At 51.3% G+C, this 15834-nt stretch overlaps 2 protein-coding genes across 2 annotated transcripts; one reads left to right on the top strand and one right to left on the bottom strand.

The window, feature by feature from the left end:
- Window positions 1–882: 882 nt before the first annotated feature.
- Window positions 883–4495, top strand: APH1A (aph-1 homolog A, gamma-secretase subunit). Its single transcript, XM_082615364.1, has 7 exons — window positions 883–1211; window positions 1770–1940; window positions 2106–2179; window positions 2415–2537; window positions 2691–2818; window positions 3239–3362; window positions 3699–4495. Exons 1-7 carry the CDS (start codon window positions 1099–1101, stop codon window positions 3761–3763), a joined length of 798 nt encoding a protein of 265 aa, XP_082471490.1. The 5' UTR covers window positions 883–1098; the 3' UTR covers window positions 3764–4495.
- Window positions 4496–5062: 567 nt separating this feature from the next.
- Window positions 5063–12896, bottom strand: CA14 (carbonic anhydrase 14). Its single transcript, XM_082612973.1, has 12 exons — window positions 12365–12896; window positions 10828–10889; window positions 8835–8855; window positions 7691–7870; window positions 7035–7177; window positions 6715–6810; window positions 6453–6519; window positions 6098–6255; window positions 5867–5987; window positions 5627–5647; window positions 5417–5501; window positions 5063–5294 (listed from the first exon to the last, which is right to left on the bottom strand). The coding sequence occupies exons 2-12, from the start codon at window positions 10880–10882 to the stop codon at window positions 5231–5233; spliced, it is 1011 nt and encodes a 336-aa protein (XP_082469099.1). The 5' UTR covers window positions 10883–10889; window positions 12365–12896; the 3' UTR covers window positions 5063–5230.
- Window positions 12897–15834: the final 2938 nt, after the last annotated feature.

Below are 15834 nucleotides of genomic sequence, written 5' to 3'. Positions count from 1 at the left end.
TCCCATCCTGGTACTCTTTTTCCTAAACATCCTCCCTAAGGACAAACCCCACCTGCATCCAAATGAGGATACAATACTCTCTTCTCATACTTTAATTTTCTTTCGCTCTAATATGCATCCCCTGCGCCTTCCCTTCCCCCAGCCTGAGGAAAAGACACCAGTGAGGTTCATTTTCAGAAAATAAATGGAGGAAGTATGACATAAAAGGAACTGAGTAACTTGGCGAGGTAGGGGTGGGGGGGTGTCATTTTCCAACTCCATAGCTCGAATTGCTTTTTACAAACAACTTTAACTCCCGATTTTAACTCAAAATCCCCTCTAACCTTCCTAACATTGCTCTCCAGGCTCCTTTTACTTCCCTCTGATGCTCTTGTCATTACGGATGAAGGCTTCATTAGCGATACACTGTATTTCATGCTTCCTATACTAGCCTGTTCAAAGAGCTCCTACTTTTAAGTGTAACCTTCATCTCTTAGGCAGTAGCTCTAGCTCATTTCCTCTCATTCAAGTAAGAACAATACCCGTCCCTATCTCCCTGCACCCTCTATCCTGTGCTTTCTTTGTATTTGTCCTTTAGGTTCCAACAGGATCTTCCCCCCTCTACAGCTCTTCAAGAAGCGTAGGATTGCTACCACCCTGTCCCATAAAATATCGAAAGGGAACAGCGACCAAGGTCGAACCGAACCCAGGAAACTGGGCTCGGGCCCAGCCCACTGGTTTAACCGTCTGGAGCCACTCCCAGGGCCGAGGTCCATGAGGAAGGCAGGACTACAACTCCCAGCACGTCGTGAAGCCACGCCCCCGCCCCCGCAGCTCCGCCCCCGCGGGTTCTCCATTGGCCTCCAGGGGGTGGGGATTAGATGGGAGGTGGCCATGGGGCCGCGGCAGGGGTTTGTCCCCTCCTCGGCTACCGTAGAGGAAGTCGCGCCGACCTGTATCTGGGGTTTCGGTGTCCCCGCCTTCCCGGGGGTCCGGGGTGACATTGCACCGCGCCCCTCACGGGGTCGCGTCGCCACCCCACGCGGACTCCCTGGCTGGCGTGCTTCATCCCTTCGCCTCTCTTGGCCGGGCCCCCACCTCGCCCCCAGCTGCCCAGCCATGGGGGCCGCAGTGTTTTTCGGATGCACTTTCGTCGCTTTCGGCCCGGCCTTTGCGCTTTTCTTGATCACTGTGGCAGGAGACCCGCTTCGCGTCATCATCTTGGTCGCCGGGTGAGTTAAGGGGTTGGGGAGACGCGGGAGGACGCCGAAGAGAGAGATCCTAAAGGGGCTGGAGGAACTGGGGCGAGCCTGGGAGCCTGAGAGGGGGAGACAAGTCGGAGGTGAAGATTGGAGAGGGTCGAGTCAGGGATCTGGGTGATTCGCCCTTTCCCGCAGTTGGTTTCCGTCTTCCAGAGATCGCACAGATTTCTCCTGTACTCCTCCTGCGACGTCCGAGGAGGCCCAAGGCGAAGACTTGGAAGGGGGCTGTGCTGACCTCGGCCGGCCCTAAGGGAGTATCCAGGAATGGATACCTCGCCCTCCTGTCCTCCTACACTCTGGCTCTCATCACTCTGAAGACTCTTTAATCAGATCTCTTACCCTTTCCCTGCGTTCAGATCCCTACAAACTCCCTTGGTGGAGACACCTATCCTATCTCCTCCCTGTCTCCCTGGACAATCCGGAAGTCTAACTTCCACTTTTTATGCCGCAGCCTTTGTTGCTTCCCCTCTTTGATTTCCCTGGTTGCCCCCTACCCTTGCTTGTCTGATTGCCTTTGTCTTTCCTCAGGGCATTTTTCTGGCTGGTCTCCTTGCTCTTGGCCTCTGTGGTCTGGTTCATCTTGGTCCATGTGACCGACCGGTCAGATGCCCGACTCCAGTATGGCCTCCTGATTTTTGGTGCTGCAGTCTCTGTCCTTCTACAGGAGGTGTTCCGCTTTGCCTACTACAAGCTGCTTAAGTAAGAAGATGGGGTGGTCTGGAGGGGAGAAGGGCAGAGGACTGAACTATAAGTGGGGCAGCCCTGGGTGGTGGTTTGGACGAGGAGGTACTAAGGGAAGATTTAGAGGGGAAGGCGATTCCTGCCCTCCCTCATGTTTTCCCTATCCCACCCACCCCACCCCAGGAAGGCAGATGAGGGGTTAGCATCGCTGAGTGAGGACGGAAGATCACCCATCTCCATCCGCCAGATGGCCTATGGTGAGCCAAGGGAGAGGGACTGGAGGAGGGAGTTGGACACTCCTCTCTCCCAGGGAAGTCTCTAAACATCCACATGTCCTAAGCGGCTTCTTGTTTTTCTTCATACCTGACTTCCAAGGAGAGGTGGTCCGGAGGGAGGGTAGGTGTGGGGGAACTGTGACTGGGAATGGGGAGGGATCACTTGTAATAAGGCTATAGTGATCTTTGACATTGATGAAACCCTCCCTCCCCCCAGTTTCTGGTCTTTCCTTCGGTATCATCAGTGGTGTCTTCTCTGTTATCAATATTTTGGCCGATGCACTTGGGCCAGGTGTGGTTGGGATCCATGGAGACTCACCCTATTACTTCTTGACTTCAGGTAAGATCCACTTTCTTTCTTGCCTCCATGCCCCATTCATCCCTGACCCTGATTTGATTTATTGGCCTTCCCTGGGAGACTTCTTTGGCTCAACATCTCAGGAGGCTGGGAGAAGATGAGGGATGTATCTCATCCCCATCTCCCTCCCTGCAGCCTTTCTGACAGCAGCCATTATCCTGCTCCATACCTTTTGGGGAGTTGTGTTCTTTGATGCCTGTGAGAGGAGACGGTACTGGGCTTTGGGCCTGGTGGTTGGGAGTCACCTACTGACATCGGGACTGGTGAGTTGGGGACAGGGGCCTGAGTTAGAGAGAAAAGAACTTAATGGTGAGTGGGATGGAGGGGAAATATATTCTCACTTCTTAACATTTAAAAATTTATCTTGGGAGGAGGCAGAAAGGTGAGTCTTTAGACGTCTCTCACCTCAGCATCACTTGTATAACCTGCTCTGGGGATGCTCTAGGGAGGAGTTTGAATGGATTAGTCAAACTAATGCAGATGGCCTGAGGTGAGCAGGAGTGGCAGAAACCTCTGAGGGGGCTGAAAAATCACAAATGCCCTTAACCACAAGGTATTGGTGTTCTGAAGGACTGGGAGATTCGAGTGAGATATCTGGGGGAGATTTGGGTCAAAGGCACAAAGAGAATATGGGGATTAGAGGAAGAATCTAACCTCTTTTCTACTCTTTCCCCCATCCCCAGACATTCCTGAACCCCTGGTACGAGGCCAGCCTGCTGCCCATCTATGCAGTCACTGTTTCCATGGGGCTCTGGGCCTTCATCACAGCTGGAGGGTCCTTCCGAAGTATCCAGCGCAGTCTCTCGTGTAAGGACTGACTACCTGGACTGATCGCCTGACAGATCCCACCTGCCTGCCCACTGCCCGTGACTGAGCCCAGCCCTAGCCCGGGTCCATTGCCCACCATTCTCTGTCTCCTCGTCGGTCTATTCCACCACCTTCAGGGTTTTGCTTTGTCCACTCATGACCTTTAGTCTCTAGGCTTTACCAGGAGCAGTCTGGGTTCAGCCAGTCAGTGACTGGTGGGTTTGAATCTGCACTTATCCCCACCATCTGGGGACCCCCCCCTGTTGTCCAGGACTCCCCATGTGTCAGTGCTCTGCTCTCACCCTGCCCAAGACTCACCCCCATTCCCCTCTGCAGGCCGACGGCAGGAGGACAGTCGGGTGATGGTGTATTCTGCCCTGCGCATCCCACCCGAGGACTGAGGGAACCTTGGGGGGGACCCCTGGGCCTGGGGTGCCCTCCTGATCTCCTCGCCCTGTATTTCTCCATCTCCTGTTCTGGACAGTGCAGGTTGCCAAGAAAAGGGACCTAGTTTAGCCATTGCTGTGGAGATGAAGTCAATTGGAGGCTCAAGGGTAGACGAGCTCTGAGTTTCCCAGTACCCCCTCCCTAGACTGGATATCTTAGTCTTTTTCTCAGGTCTGAGGGGAACCATTTCTGGTGTGATAAAGACCCCCAAATTGCCTTTTTTTTTTTTTGAAGCGGGAGGAGGGAAGAAGTATGTGTTAATTCTTCTCCTAACCTCCTTGGACTATATTTTCCCTCCTCAAATTGCTCCTTACGGCTGGGCGTATATCTATCCAGCTTTCCCCTTGGTCCCAGGCTTTGGGGGAAAGGAAGGAAGTGCATGTTTGGGAACTGGTATTACTGGAACTAATGTTTCAACCTCCTTGACCACCAGCATCCCTCCTCTCCCCAAGGTGAACTGGAGGGTGCTGCGGGGAGCTGGCCCACTCCAGAGCTGCAGTGCCACTGGGGGAGTCAGCCTACCGTGACATCGCAGGGAAGGAGGGCAGATTTTTTTCTAGTTTTTAATTGGGGGGTGTGGGGGGGGGAGGTTTTCTATAAACTGTATCATTTTCTGCTGAGGATGGCGTATCCCATCCTTTTAATCAAGGTGATTGTGATTTTGACCAATAAAAAGGACTTTATAATTGTGGGGGAACTTGGCTTTAAAAGGAGGGGATAACATGTTGATTGAGGTTTCTGCCCTCTCATGTCTCTTTTCCAACCTCCCTCCTAACCTGGCAACCTCTGGTTCCCTCCAAGCATAGCTTCGATACAAGGGCAGAAATCTGGGCTGGGGGTCTAACATGTCAGAAGCTCTGGGTTAAGCATTTTCCAGCAGTGGATCTCCCCTTCTCCAGGACTGGGGTAAAAGGAGTTACTCACCCATTCTTCCTTTTCCGTACCCTTTGCCCACCTCTGCCATCTGAGGCATTAAGGAACTGTCCCATTCTCAAGAGCCCCCAAAGTAAGGCCAGAGTCGGGGTCGGCAAATTTAATTTCCTAATATATTGAGGGAAAAAAACATAACAGCAGCAACCCTTTTTCCTAAGGGGAGATCTTGTACCATATCTAGGGACAGGGATATAAAGATGAGGGGGTGGGGGACTTTGGGGCACATCCCCAGCTTCCCCTACAACTAAGCACAGTTTACCCTCTGCATTGTCAACATAGGGCTGCCCTTATCTACATGTTTTGAGAGGCTGAAGGTTCTGTTGTTCTTCCTTGAGTGAGAGCCTGTCCATACCTCTGTGTAGGGGCTGTCTGGAGGAAGGAGGGATGTCAGCCTACTCCTACAGTATTTTCTGGCCAGTCCCCTGCACCCCACTTTAGAAGCTCCCTGATAGGCGAGGGGAAGGCATCTGTGGTGACCAGGAAGGAGTCTATGCCTCGGTGGCTCGTGCTGAGGTGAAGACCACACTTTTCCGGTTTCCTAGTCTCTTCTTCCTGAAAGGGAGAATGGTTCGTGGAAATGGCTAATGTCCTAGGTGAAACAGATTAGAGGTGGAGTAGGCGAATACTTTTCAGTGCCAAAGAAAGGACTGAAGGAATGGAGAATAGGACCTCACCGAATCTTTCTAGCAATGAAATAAACAGCCAGCAGAAGGCAGAGACAGCCAACCAGGATTCCCACTCCCAGACTCAGCATTTCACCTGGGAGAGATAAAGATGGAAGGTGTCAGCCTAAGACTAACATAGATATTGAGCTTTTCCCTAACTCACTGAGGAGAACCCTACCCTGCACTCCACCCCTCGATACATGGGTAGGCCTGTCTTACCTGTGGTATACAAGGATCCCACTGTAAGGGAAGAAAACTTGGGTCAGTGAGACTAGATCCCCACCCCAGTTGGGAGTAGCACACTGTGCCAGTACTCGGGGTTGGGGCGTGGTTCCCAGTCCAAGCAAGTCCTGGAAATCCCTTCCCCTGTTAGCCTTCTTTTCCTTCCCAGGGGTTCCCTAGTTCCTGCCATTGAGTCCCCCAGTTTCCCGTCTCCTTTTCCGAGCCCTGTACAGTTACCTTGGATGAATGAAGCAAAGACCGTTCGCTGATTGAGAGGCTGGGGGGCTCGATAGTTCTGTACCAGGAGCTTAGAGGGCTCCTCTTCCGTGGAGAACAGTGTCTCTTGAAGCTTTTCCAGCTGAGAAGGAGAAGAGTGGGATTAAGGGACAAGTGGCACTCGCTCTCGGGAGTGGGAAAGGGTTTGAGGTTACAGCTATGTCTTTGCTGTCTCACCTCTCCACCACTCACCTGTCCCATTGAAATCTGGGCCCTTCGACTGAAGACTGTCCAGAGCACACTCTGGTAGCAGGGCGGTGTGGTGAGCGAGCCATTGTAACGGAAGAACTGTGCCAGCAGTGGGGGGAACAACTCTCTCAGGTTGAAGGGAGGCACCGAGGTCTTCTGATCTGGGCAAGAACAGACTAGGACTCATCTCCCTCTCAGTGCACCCTCGCTTACCTAGACAGGGCTCCTAGAAGCGAACACCCTACCCACCTCCGGCCCCAACTCACTGCCTTGTTCCAGGCCTCTCAGGCCTTTCTGAGAAATTTCCCTGAAGCCTAATTAATGTTACTTTGTCTTACGATCGATTTTTAGGGCTCACCTTTATGTCTGATTTCATGCAAGTGACTCAGAATGTGTTCATAAGCTGGATTCTTTGTCTCCCCCACCTGTATGGGGAGGAAAGGGTGAGAGAGTTTGGGATGAGTCCATGTTTGGGGTAAGACATCTGTGTATAGGATAAATAGTCAGAATGGGTTGCTGACTTGTCTTGGGAGGGCGACCAGCAACAGACATGGGAAAAATAGGACTGAGGGATGCAGAGAAAGTGGAGAGAGACCAAGGAGGGATTGGGGGCCACTGACCTCAATGAGGATGCCCAAGACAGCCAGGCCCTGAGGCCTCTGAGCAGCCTCACTTAAGCTTTCGTAGGAATCAGAATCATAATGTACGATGTGGAGCTGAGGGAGGGGAGAGGGAATTGAATCATTTAATGTTTCTCCACTACCCCCTCCCAAAAGCTTTTATCCTAGCCACCACCACCACCTCCAGCATGCCCTAAATCTGTCCCACAAAGCTTGCCCTTTTCCCCCAAGTATGACTTTTCCGTTTCCAGATCCTTCCTTTCCCCTGGCACCGACAGTGCCTACCACTGTGTCCTAATCCAGGCTTTGCTCCCTGGTACCTCTGCAGCTGTGGCTTCGCCATTGATCTGGTGCTCTGACCCCCCCGGGGATCCTTTCTGACCCCAGTGCAGGTGGAGCTGGGCAGCTACGTATTTTCGGGCAAGTCCTTCCAGATACAGGGTAGGGGGCAGAGAGAGTTGCACTGTGAGGGAAAGAGAGCGAGTTAGGGTTGGTGGACGAATGTGGATACGTTCCCACCCCTGGGTCGCCACCACTTTGGGGAGATTTGGCCAGCCTTTTCTGTCTCCCTGCACAGCACCCACTTCTTCCCATAGGCCACTGCTTTTCTTTCTTCTTTTTGGCCGTGCCCTGGGTGCGGCATGTGGGATCTTAGTTCCCCGACCAGGGATCAAACCCGTGCCCCCTTGCAGTGGGAGCTCAGAGTTTTAACCCCTGGACCACTGGCTGGAAGTCCTAGCCGCTGCTTTTCAAGTAAAGATCAAGTCAATGCTATGATGCTAACCCACCCATAAAGCTTGATCATACACCTTCAGTTCCCACCTTTGGCTACAGGAGCCTGATCCCCACTCTCATGTCTCCAAATTTATAGATGAAACCTTCTGAGAATTTAGAAGTTAGGAGAATGCTTCTTCACTTCTGACTCCTAAGGTTGGAACTGGAGCTTATATCTCCTTTGGAGGCCTGGTCTTTTTACCTGTGTGGCCATTATTGTGCAGGTCCAAAGGCTCGGTGCCAGGCTGTTCATATCCATGGGGCTGCAGAGGTAGCAACTCAGGGTCAAAAGTCACACTGTCTGTCTGAATGTTGATGGGGGACTGGGCATTGCTTCCACACTCAGGGTAAGAGGCTGGCCAGTGGTCTTGACCATGTGGACCTGGTGGGGGTTACCACAGACATCTGTCCTGTCCTCCAGCCCCTAATCACCCTTCAGCAACCCTTCACCAAGCTATACCCGTGTGGAGGCAGAAATGCACTTCTCTCCACCCCAGATGAAGCCCCCAGTTGTGCGGGGCTGGGTGAGCAAGGAGCCCCTGCTGGACTTGCTGCTGCAGTCCCTTCACCTGCACAGAGGCAGTGATGATTCCCCAGCTCTCCTGATGCATGGGGAGCAGTTGCTTTTACTTACTTGTCCTCTTGTTGGAAGACAAGAAAGCTAAATGAGAGGAAGAGGGGATGGATAGAAAGCCCGCATACCCAGAAAGGTGGGATTTGAGTAGGAGCAGGAAAACTGGGGAAATGAAATGGTCCTAGAGAGGTAGGGTCTCCTAGGGACCCCCCTATCAGGTGGCCTTAAGATTCAGATCTGCTGACTTTCCATCATTCACTTCTTGCTTTCGCACTGGACCTTGCATTGACTCTGGAATTCGGTTTAAGTTATTAATCAGAAACGCAAAGGAATCAGGTTCCACCTCTGCCAGGGTCACAAACTGTCCTGCCGACCTCTTCCTCACCCCTGACCTCAAGCTCTGTCCCAATTCCAGATTCAGGTGGGGGTAGGATCCATCAGGATAGAAAGAGAGCCAGGAGGAGAATTGGCAGCTAAGCTTATGGCGCCTTTCCCCACCCAGTTTCCTTTCCACTCCAGCTCCCTCACTCCCGCACAGATTGACTGAGGACATAACTGGCTTTTCTGCTGAATCGGGGGGTGTGGGATTTGATTGTTAGAACAGGGTCTAGGAATCATATATGTGAAAGCTGGGGCATGGGGAGTCGGGGAAGGAAGGAGCTTGGGTGAGAAGCTGGAGGAAACCTCCCCACCCACGTGGCTAAGTCTTCCCGCCAGGTGAAGAGGTCCCAGTGGGGAAGGGGTGTCGGTAGGCCTTGGGTTCTGCTCTCACCGTCATATGTCCAGTGTTGACCTGCAAGGCAGAGTAATTTGAGTTACAGCCAGCGCAGCCTGGGGCAGGGCCTTCCTCCACCCCGCCCCCCTTTCTCCTCCCTCTGCTCTAGCACTTCCCAAAGGAAGCCCTGAAACTGGACACCTCGGTGGAAAGGTCGAGGGGGGGGCCTATTTAAAATCACCAGCCAGGCTGTGTTTGTGCTTGCTGAGTAAAGGGGGAGGAGAAATGAAAAGAGATAAAGCCAGGAGACTAAAATTAACCTGGATCCAAATGTGCAAAATACCCAACCCTCACTTTTCTACAGCCTCTGCCAAGCCAATCTAACCCTTAGAAGATGGGGCTGAGGTGACGGTGTAGGGTTTGGAGGAGAGGGACTGGAACAAAGAGAGGGGCAAGAAGTTCAGCGTGGGCGGGCAGTGCTGCTGAGGGGAGAGAGCCATTATTCCTTTGCTTGGAGGCATTGCAGGAAAGAAGGCACTGAGCTGTAAATTAACATTTAAGCGCCTCCTCTGGTCCCAGGAACTCTAATAAAGGAAACTTTTCCATCACCAGGAACCTCTGCTCCCTAGATTCCCAGATGGCTGGGGAAGGTGGGAATCGGGCAGGGTCCGCTCCACGTTGAGGGTAGTGGGTGGGCACAGGCCGCCAGGCTGGCAGGGACAGGATGAAAGTCAAGCGTTGTGTGTGGAAAAGAGCACTGCCAGCTGGGTCACATGCCAGGCTCTCGTGCAGTCCTGTCTCCAGCTAAAAGGTCGGGGGTTTGCTGGTCCAGCTCTCACCCAGGGCCAAACTGCTTCAAGGGGAAAGGGAGGCCTTCCTGCAGGTTGTCTCTGCATTATTCAAATTGCTAGAAACTTTGGAGAAAAATTCTAACTTCCTCCCTGTCTCTCTCTCTCTCTCTCTCTCTCTCTCTCTTATTCCCTTAAATAAATCCCTCAGACTTCTAAGATATCCTTGATCTCCTCGTTGGGCTCTTCTGCTGGCCCATCCCTTCGTTCAGACAATTCTGAAAAGCAGCGCAAGGGAGGGCTGGAGGCAGCCTCTCACTCACCAGCTCGGTGGGACACTTCAACAACTCGAATTCCCTGGTTCTGGGCAGGCTGAGAGCCTTGCCCTTCCCCTCCCACCAAATCCTCAACACAGTAGTTTTACATCTCTTCCTCCTTTTTCCCAATTTGTTCCTTTCTCCTCAGGTGCAATTTACAACTCTCCTCGGCTGGGTGCCCCTCCCCATCATCTTCTTTGTGTTCCCCTTCTGCACTCTAGATACCCCCCTCATCCTGTTCTTCCAACAAATTTTAATTACACACCTGCTATGTGCTAGGCACAGGGATCACAAAAATGAGGGGTAGGGGTTCTGGGGACATTCCTGGAGCACCTCGGCCTGTTCCCCCCAAGAACCCTTCCTCCTCTCCTGGGAGTTCCTGAAAGTCCTGTGTAAATTGTAAAGGGCCCAACAGTGTTGACTGCTATTGCTACAGCTTTCAGGAAAACCCGGGAAATTAGTCGCCCCATAGAACCGAGAGGGGACTTTGGCCATGAGGTTCATAGGGATCAGGGTGTGAGTTTGGCAGGATGCAGGAGTATCCCCCCCACCCCATCAGTCCTCTATCCTTGCACTCCAGGCCTCTTTGGCTCCCTAATTGGATGAGTTTGTAAATAAAGAAGACCAGGAGGGTTGCCTGGGACCAGGGCAGTAGGAGAAAGAGCTCCGGAGAGACTTTGTAGCCTGCAAAGTGACTCCCGCAGTGTGTACACATCCTGACCCAGGCTAGTTTGCCCCCATCCCCACAAACAGCAAGGCTGGAATGGCAAAGGGAAAAGAAGGAAAGTGGTCTCCTCCCCAGTCCTGTCTTTTTCCCTGCATCCCTGAGCCTATTATTCTAGCCCTAGGCTTCCTCTTACACTCCTCCTCCTCCATTAAGCATGCACGGCAACATGTGTACATCAGCACACACAGACACACACACAGACATCCAGATGTACCTACCCCCGTTGGCAGCCAGGGTCCAAATCACCTCTAGCAGGAGGGTGAAGAACAACATGGTATCCCTGGAAGGAACACAAGGTACTGGGAGTTTGGGGACTAGAGGACTAGGGCAGGGAGAGGGGGGAAGAGAGGAGGGGAGAGAGAGAGGCGGAGGGCTGGGGGAGAGAGAAGAGAAGTTTCCTGGAGTTGAGTGTATTTATCTTTTTCTCTTGCTTTCTTTGTGTCTCTTCGGGCTTCCAGGGGATTTAGTTTTCAGTGGGGTACCGTGAGTTTCTGGGTCCCCAGGATAAATCTCTCTCTGCCTCTCTTTCTGCCCTCTCTTTTTTTTATCTCCCTCTGCAGTCTTCACTCCACTTGCCGGCCAGCTACTGCACAATTGCCTCCCTCTTTTAAGGTGGCCCTGGACGGGTGTACGTGGGGAGTGGGGACTGTCTGGGTCGCTGGCGAACAGCTCCTTAAATAGCCGGTTAAGCATGCAGGATGGCCTTGCTCAGAGCGAAGGGCGGCGGGTTTCACAGGAACCCTGGCCCTGGCTCAGGAGCCCAGCTGGGGTGAGCTCTTCCTTCTTCTGCTATTTACACAGACACTGTTGAGAAGGGTGTCCCCTGGAATGGGCGGGGGCAGGAATGGAGGGTTTGGGGGTCCGATCCTTTGGGGTCCCATCCAGCTCCCTCAGGGGTTCTTATTCCCCATCTGGCTTCTCCTCAGATGGTGGGAGGACCCGTTCCCCACGCCCTGCAGAATCTGAGCGCCCTGGAATAAGAAGAGTGCAGAGTTAGGAGAGAGGTAAAGGAGAGGGAGCTGGGAGACTCAGGGTGCGGGTGGAGGGGAGGAAGTCAAGGACCAGAACGTGGGGTGTGGAAAGTAAGGAAGAGAAGTGAGGCAAAGAGAATTTGTTTGGAGCAATCTCTTTCTCCTGCGCCTGTCACCACCCGCTTCCCACGGTGAGGCTGGGTCCACGTGCCTGTGTGGCCTGGGAGGGGGGTGGTTTTGTTTGCTGAATAAAGCCCATTTGTGTGCCCAGCGGGGGGCGGGGCTGCAGCAACACCCTGGAAAGACAGCGGCTCCAACTGTCAGGCCCAGCCATCTCCCTCCCCAGGGAGCCCAGATCTAGGGCGGCTTTTGTCACCAACGAGGACACTGACCCCTGGCGCGGTGGCCAGGGCAGGAGGTGAGATGGGGTGACCTCAGAAACAATCACTACCGCCATCAGAAAAAAGGCGGACTCCAGGGAAAGAGAGGGGAGGGAGCAGAGAGAGACCATGTGATCCCGTTGGAGTGGAAGAGGGGCCCAGGGTCTTCCCTCCTGCCCAACAAAGGGCTGAGGCAGGACTTTTGGGACTGAGTGAAACCTGCCACCAGAGAACTGGGCAAGTGGAGCATAGAGGCTGCTGAGTCTCAGGAATGTGGGCTGGTGCTTGTTCCCCCACGGGACTGGAAATCCCGATTGGAATGTACATCCTAAATCCCTCATTACAGAATGTGAAACCCAAAGATAACTTCAGGCCAGACTTCGAAACCTCTTTTTCCTCCATACCCTTCACCGGAGTCACAGCCAGAAGGATGCACCCGTTTGAGCTCCTTCTGCCCTCCTTGCTTCTGCCAAGTAGCAATTAATAGCCAAAACAAAGGGAGCGGAAGCTAAATAAGGGTGCAGGATAAAAGCCAAGTGAACAGAATAATGCGTATGCTAGATCATCAGCCCCTGCAGAGGCAGGAGCCTACCATGCTTTTCTGTCCACTGTGATTGATCTGCAAAGCAAAGCCATTTTGTAGATGTCATTTCCTTTTTAATTCTTTCATCACCCTCTGAATTGCTTTTCCCTTACAGATAAGTTTTATGTTTTGAAGTTCCTCCAAAGCCCCACTCATCCCATCTAAGAAGAAGAAAAGGCTTAAAGTGTAAATTAGACTTCCTGGGAATCAGGACAGTTAACACAGAGGAACAGAAAAAAGGAAGAAAGCAGAGACATCTTTTGCAAGGTAGGAAAGAAGAGGCCCGGACAGAATGACCTCTGCCCGGACAGAGTTCCCCTGGAGTGTCTGGGGCTGCGATGCAGCCTCCCAAGGTAGGTAATGTGTCTTACCAGGCGCCACCTCCTGGTTGTCTATGAATTTTTTAATTTTTAAAGTTTCAGTTCAAAATGTTTTGCGTGTGATTCCTTCTGGGAAGTGTTTCACTACTGGTGGGCTTTGGGATTTTGACTACACAACTGAATAATGTTTCACAAAGATGTCTTAGCCCCAAATCAGCACCTTCCCACTTCTGAGTGAGCAGCCCCTCCGGGCCCTCATGCTTCCCAAAGGGACAAAGGCCCTGGTATCTAGGAGAGAGGGGGAAAGGAGGCAAACTCCAGGGACTTGCCTTTATTTATTTACTTTTTAAAATTTTTATTGGAGTTGCCTTTATTTTTACCTTTGGCTTTACTGTGGATATTTCTGTTGTCACCAGGCTGATTTGGAGTAGTGTCAGGAGGACCCCTACATGTTAAAAAAAAAAGTAAAGCCCCCCACAGTTGCTACTCAAACTCTGACGCCTTTGTTTTAATTCCTACTTCTCCCTCTCTAGCCCTTTGCTCACTCTGGGGTTGGCTAAAACCCTACTAAAACCAAGTTCTGCTGCCTTCTGGCGCCATCTCCTGTCCTTCCAAATGCAGTGACATGTGAACCAGTCAGAGAGTCAAAGGTATCCAAGTGTGGTGACTTTTGGGTTTGATTTTTCTTGCCTTGTTTTATTTATTTATTTATTTGGCTGTGCCGGGTCTTAGTCACGGCACGTGGGATCTTTGTTGTGGCATGCATGTGAGATCTAGTTCCCTGACCGGGGATCGAGCCTGGCCCCCCTGCACTGGGAGCGTGGAGTTTTAAGCACTGGACCACCAGGTAAGTCCCAAGGGTTTGTTTTTTCTTAAGAGGTCCTTTTTCTTCTTTTTAATAAATTTATTTATTTATTTATTTTTGGCTGCGTTGGGTCTTCCTCTAGCTGCGGAGAGTGTGGGCTACTCTTCATTGCAGTGCATGGGCTTCTCATTGCGGTGGCTTGTTGCAGAGCACGGGCTCTAGGCACGTGGGCTTCAGTAGTTGTGGCACGCAGGCTCAGTTGTTGTGTCTTGAGGGCTTCAGCAGTTGTGGCTCACGGGCTCTAGAGCGCAGGCTCAGAAATTGTGGTGCACGGACTTAGTTGCCCCGCGGTATGTGGGATCTTCCTGAACCAGGGCTTGAACTCGTGTCCCCTGCATTGGCAGGCTGATTCTTAACCACTGCGCCACCAGGGAAGTCCCTTAAAGGGTCCTTTCTTAAAAGGATATTTAAACTTACTAAATATGGTAAATAGTCTAAAACACCTTGCAGTAACCCACTAAGTGCTCTGAGTTTGTGTGGTGGGGAATATGAGAGTTCAGTGGGGGAGGGAGGCAGATCCAAAGGAAAGAGGAATGGTCAACACAGGAATTTGCTCAAACAGTACAGGTGGTGACTAATTGCCTAGAAGAGAGAATCGATGAGGAGACAGAATTAGATGGATTCAGTTCCCTAAAAGGGCAAGCAACTTTGCGCCCTGAGTAACATAGACCCAGAGATAGTCTATTTTGATAATCACATTTATTATCACACTCTTGTCTTCTGACACACTGGTACTGAAGGCCCTTAAGCAAACACAAAAGCTTTCAAGAATTAAAGTCAAAGTAATTTGGGGGAGGGGCTGGTCAGAACTCTGGATCATTTTCTCGGTTTTCCAGTTCACATCACATGACAGATGCAGTATGAGAATCTTGTAGACAGAAGACAGGTCACAGTTTGTGGTCTGAAATGTTTCAACTTTAATTAAAAAGGAGTAACTTTGTGTCATGCATTGATTCCATGCTCAGAACACTGCCTGGTACATAAATATTTGCTGATTGAATGAATGAGTCTAGTCACTGGAATATTTATTTACTTTCTTTCTGCCTTTTCCCAGAATTTTAGGCCAGGAGGGTCCTCAGGCATCCTTTCAACTCCCTTGTTACACCCTATAAAGACTGAGTTTTGAGGGATTTATGGATTCTCCCATGGCTAGTCATAGAGCTGCTAAGCTAAACCAGAAAAAGGATATAGGCGCCATTGAACTTTCTCTTTTCGGTTTTCAAACGTCATTGTACATCAGAATCACCTGGAAAGCTTGTTAAAATACGGATTTCTGGGCCTCTGCCCCAAGGTTTCTGATTCTGTAGGTTTGGGGTATGTCCAGAGATTTGCATTTTTTGATAGGTAAAAAGTAGATTTATTAATAACGCTTTGTAAAGAGGTTGGAGGAAAATGGGGCACAAGAGGATGGTCATGTCCCAGGTCTTGGGCAAGTTCCTGGGACAGACTGCCAAGTGAGGGTCCTTGGCTTCACTCAGGAAAGAATTTAAGAGAGAGCCATAGTAAAGTGAAAGCAGAGAGACGCATTCCATAGGCAGAATGTGGTCCTTCTCTGAAGGTGAGAACGGCCCAGAGATTTGCATTTCTAATAGGTCCCCAGGTGACCCGTTAGATGGTGCTGGTCTGAGGGCCCACACTCGAGAATCAGTGCCCTACACCTATTAGAGCAGCAGAGGTGGTAAGGAGTTTGCTTTTTTTTTTTTTTTCTTTTTGCCGCACGGCCTGGCTTGATCTTAGTTCCCCAGCGAGGGATTGAACCTGGGCCACGGCAGTGAAAGCACCAAGACCTAACCACTGGACTGCCAGGGAATTCCCAGGAATTTGCCATTCTTTGTAGAGATTCCAGCCATCTGGAATTGTTCTTGCAGTCCCTTTTGCAAAGGTTAGCAACAATACTTTCACTAGTTTACAAACATATATTGAGTACTTCTAGGTGCTAGGCAACATGGCAGGCCCTAGAAATAAAAAATTAATGACATAACCCCAGCCCTCAAGAACTTCACAATCTCTTTAGGGGATGCAGATACCTTACCCAATTACTAGAATACAACAGTGAGAAGTTCTAAATAGTGGTAGAACAAAGTGTTATGTGAACCAAGGGGGGTG

The sequence above is a fragment of the Mesoplodon mirus genome (genome assembly GCF_964341445.2).
Source record: "Mesoplodon mirus genome assembly, chromosome: 3".
Classification (NCBI taxonomy): Eukaryota; Metazoa; Chordata; class Mammalia; order Artiodactyla; family Ziphiidae; genus Mesoplodon; species Mesoplodon mirus.
Note: the sequence above shows the minus strand (reverse complement) of the source record. Positions and strands in the feature narration are given on the sequence as shown.

What these genes read in the sequence shown, in the direction of transcription:
- APH1A (XM_082615364.1), top strand. Translation starts at nt 1,099, where the DNA reads ATGGGGGCCGCAGTGTTTTTCGGATGCACTTTCGTCGCTTTCGGCCCG. An exon ending in CATCCGCCAGATGGCCTATG is followed by an intron (nt 2,180 to 2,414) that starts GTGAGCCAAGGG and finishes CCCTCCCCCCAG; the next exon opens with TTTCTGGTCTTTCCTTCGGT. An exon ending in ACCTACTGACATCGGGACTG is followed by an intron (nt 2,819 to 3,238) that starts GTGAGTTGGGGA and finishes CCCCATCCCCAG; the next exon opens with ACATTCCTGAACCCCTGGTA.
- CA14 (XM_082612973.1), bottom strand. Translation starts at nt 10,882, where the DNA reads ATGTTGTTCTTCACCCTCCTGCTAGAGGTGATTTGGACCCTGGCTGCC. An exon ending in GCACAATAATGGCCACACAG is followed by an intron (nt 7,178 to 7,690) that starts GTAAAAAGACCA and finishes TTTCCCTCACAG; the next exon opens with TGCAACTCTCTCTGCCCCCT. An exon ending in CCCAGATTTCAATGGGACAG is followed by an intron (nt 5,988 to 6,097) that starts GTGAGTGGTGGA and finishes TCTCCTTCTCAG; the next exon opens with CTGGAAAAGCTTCAAGAGAC.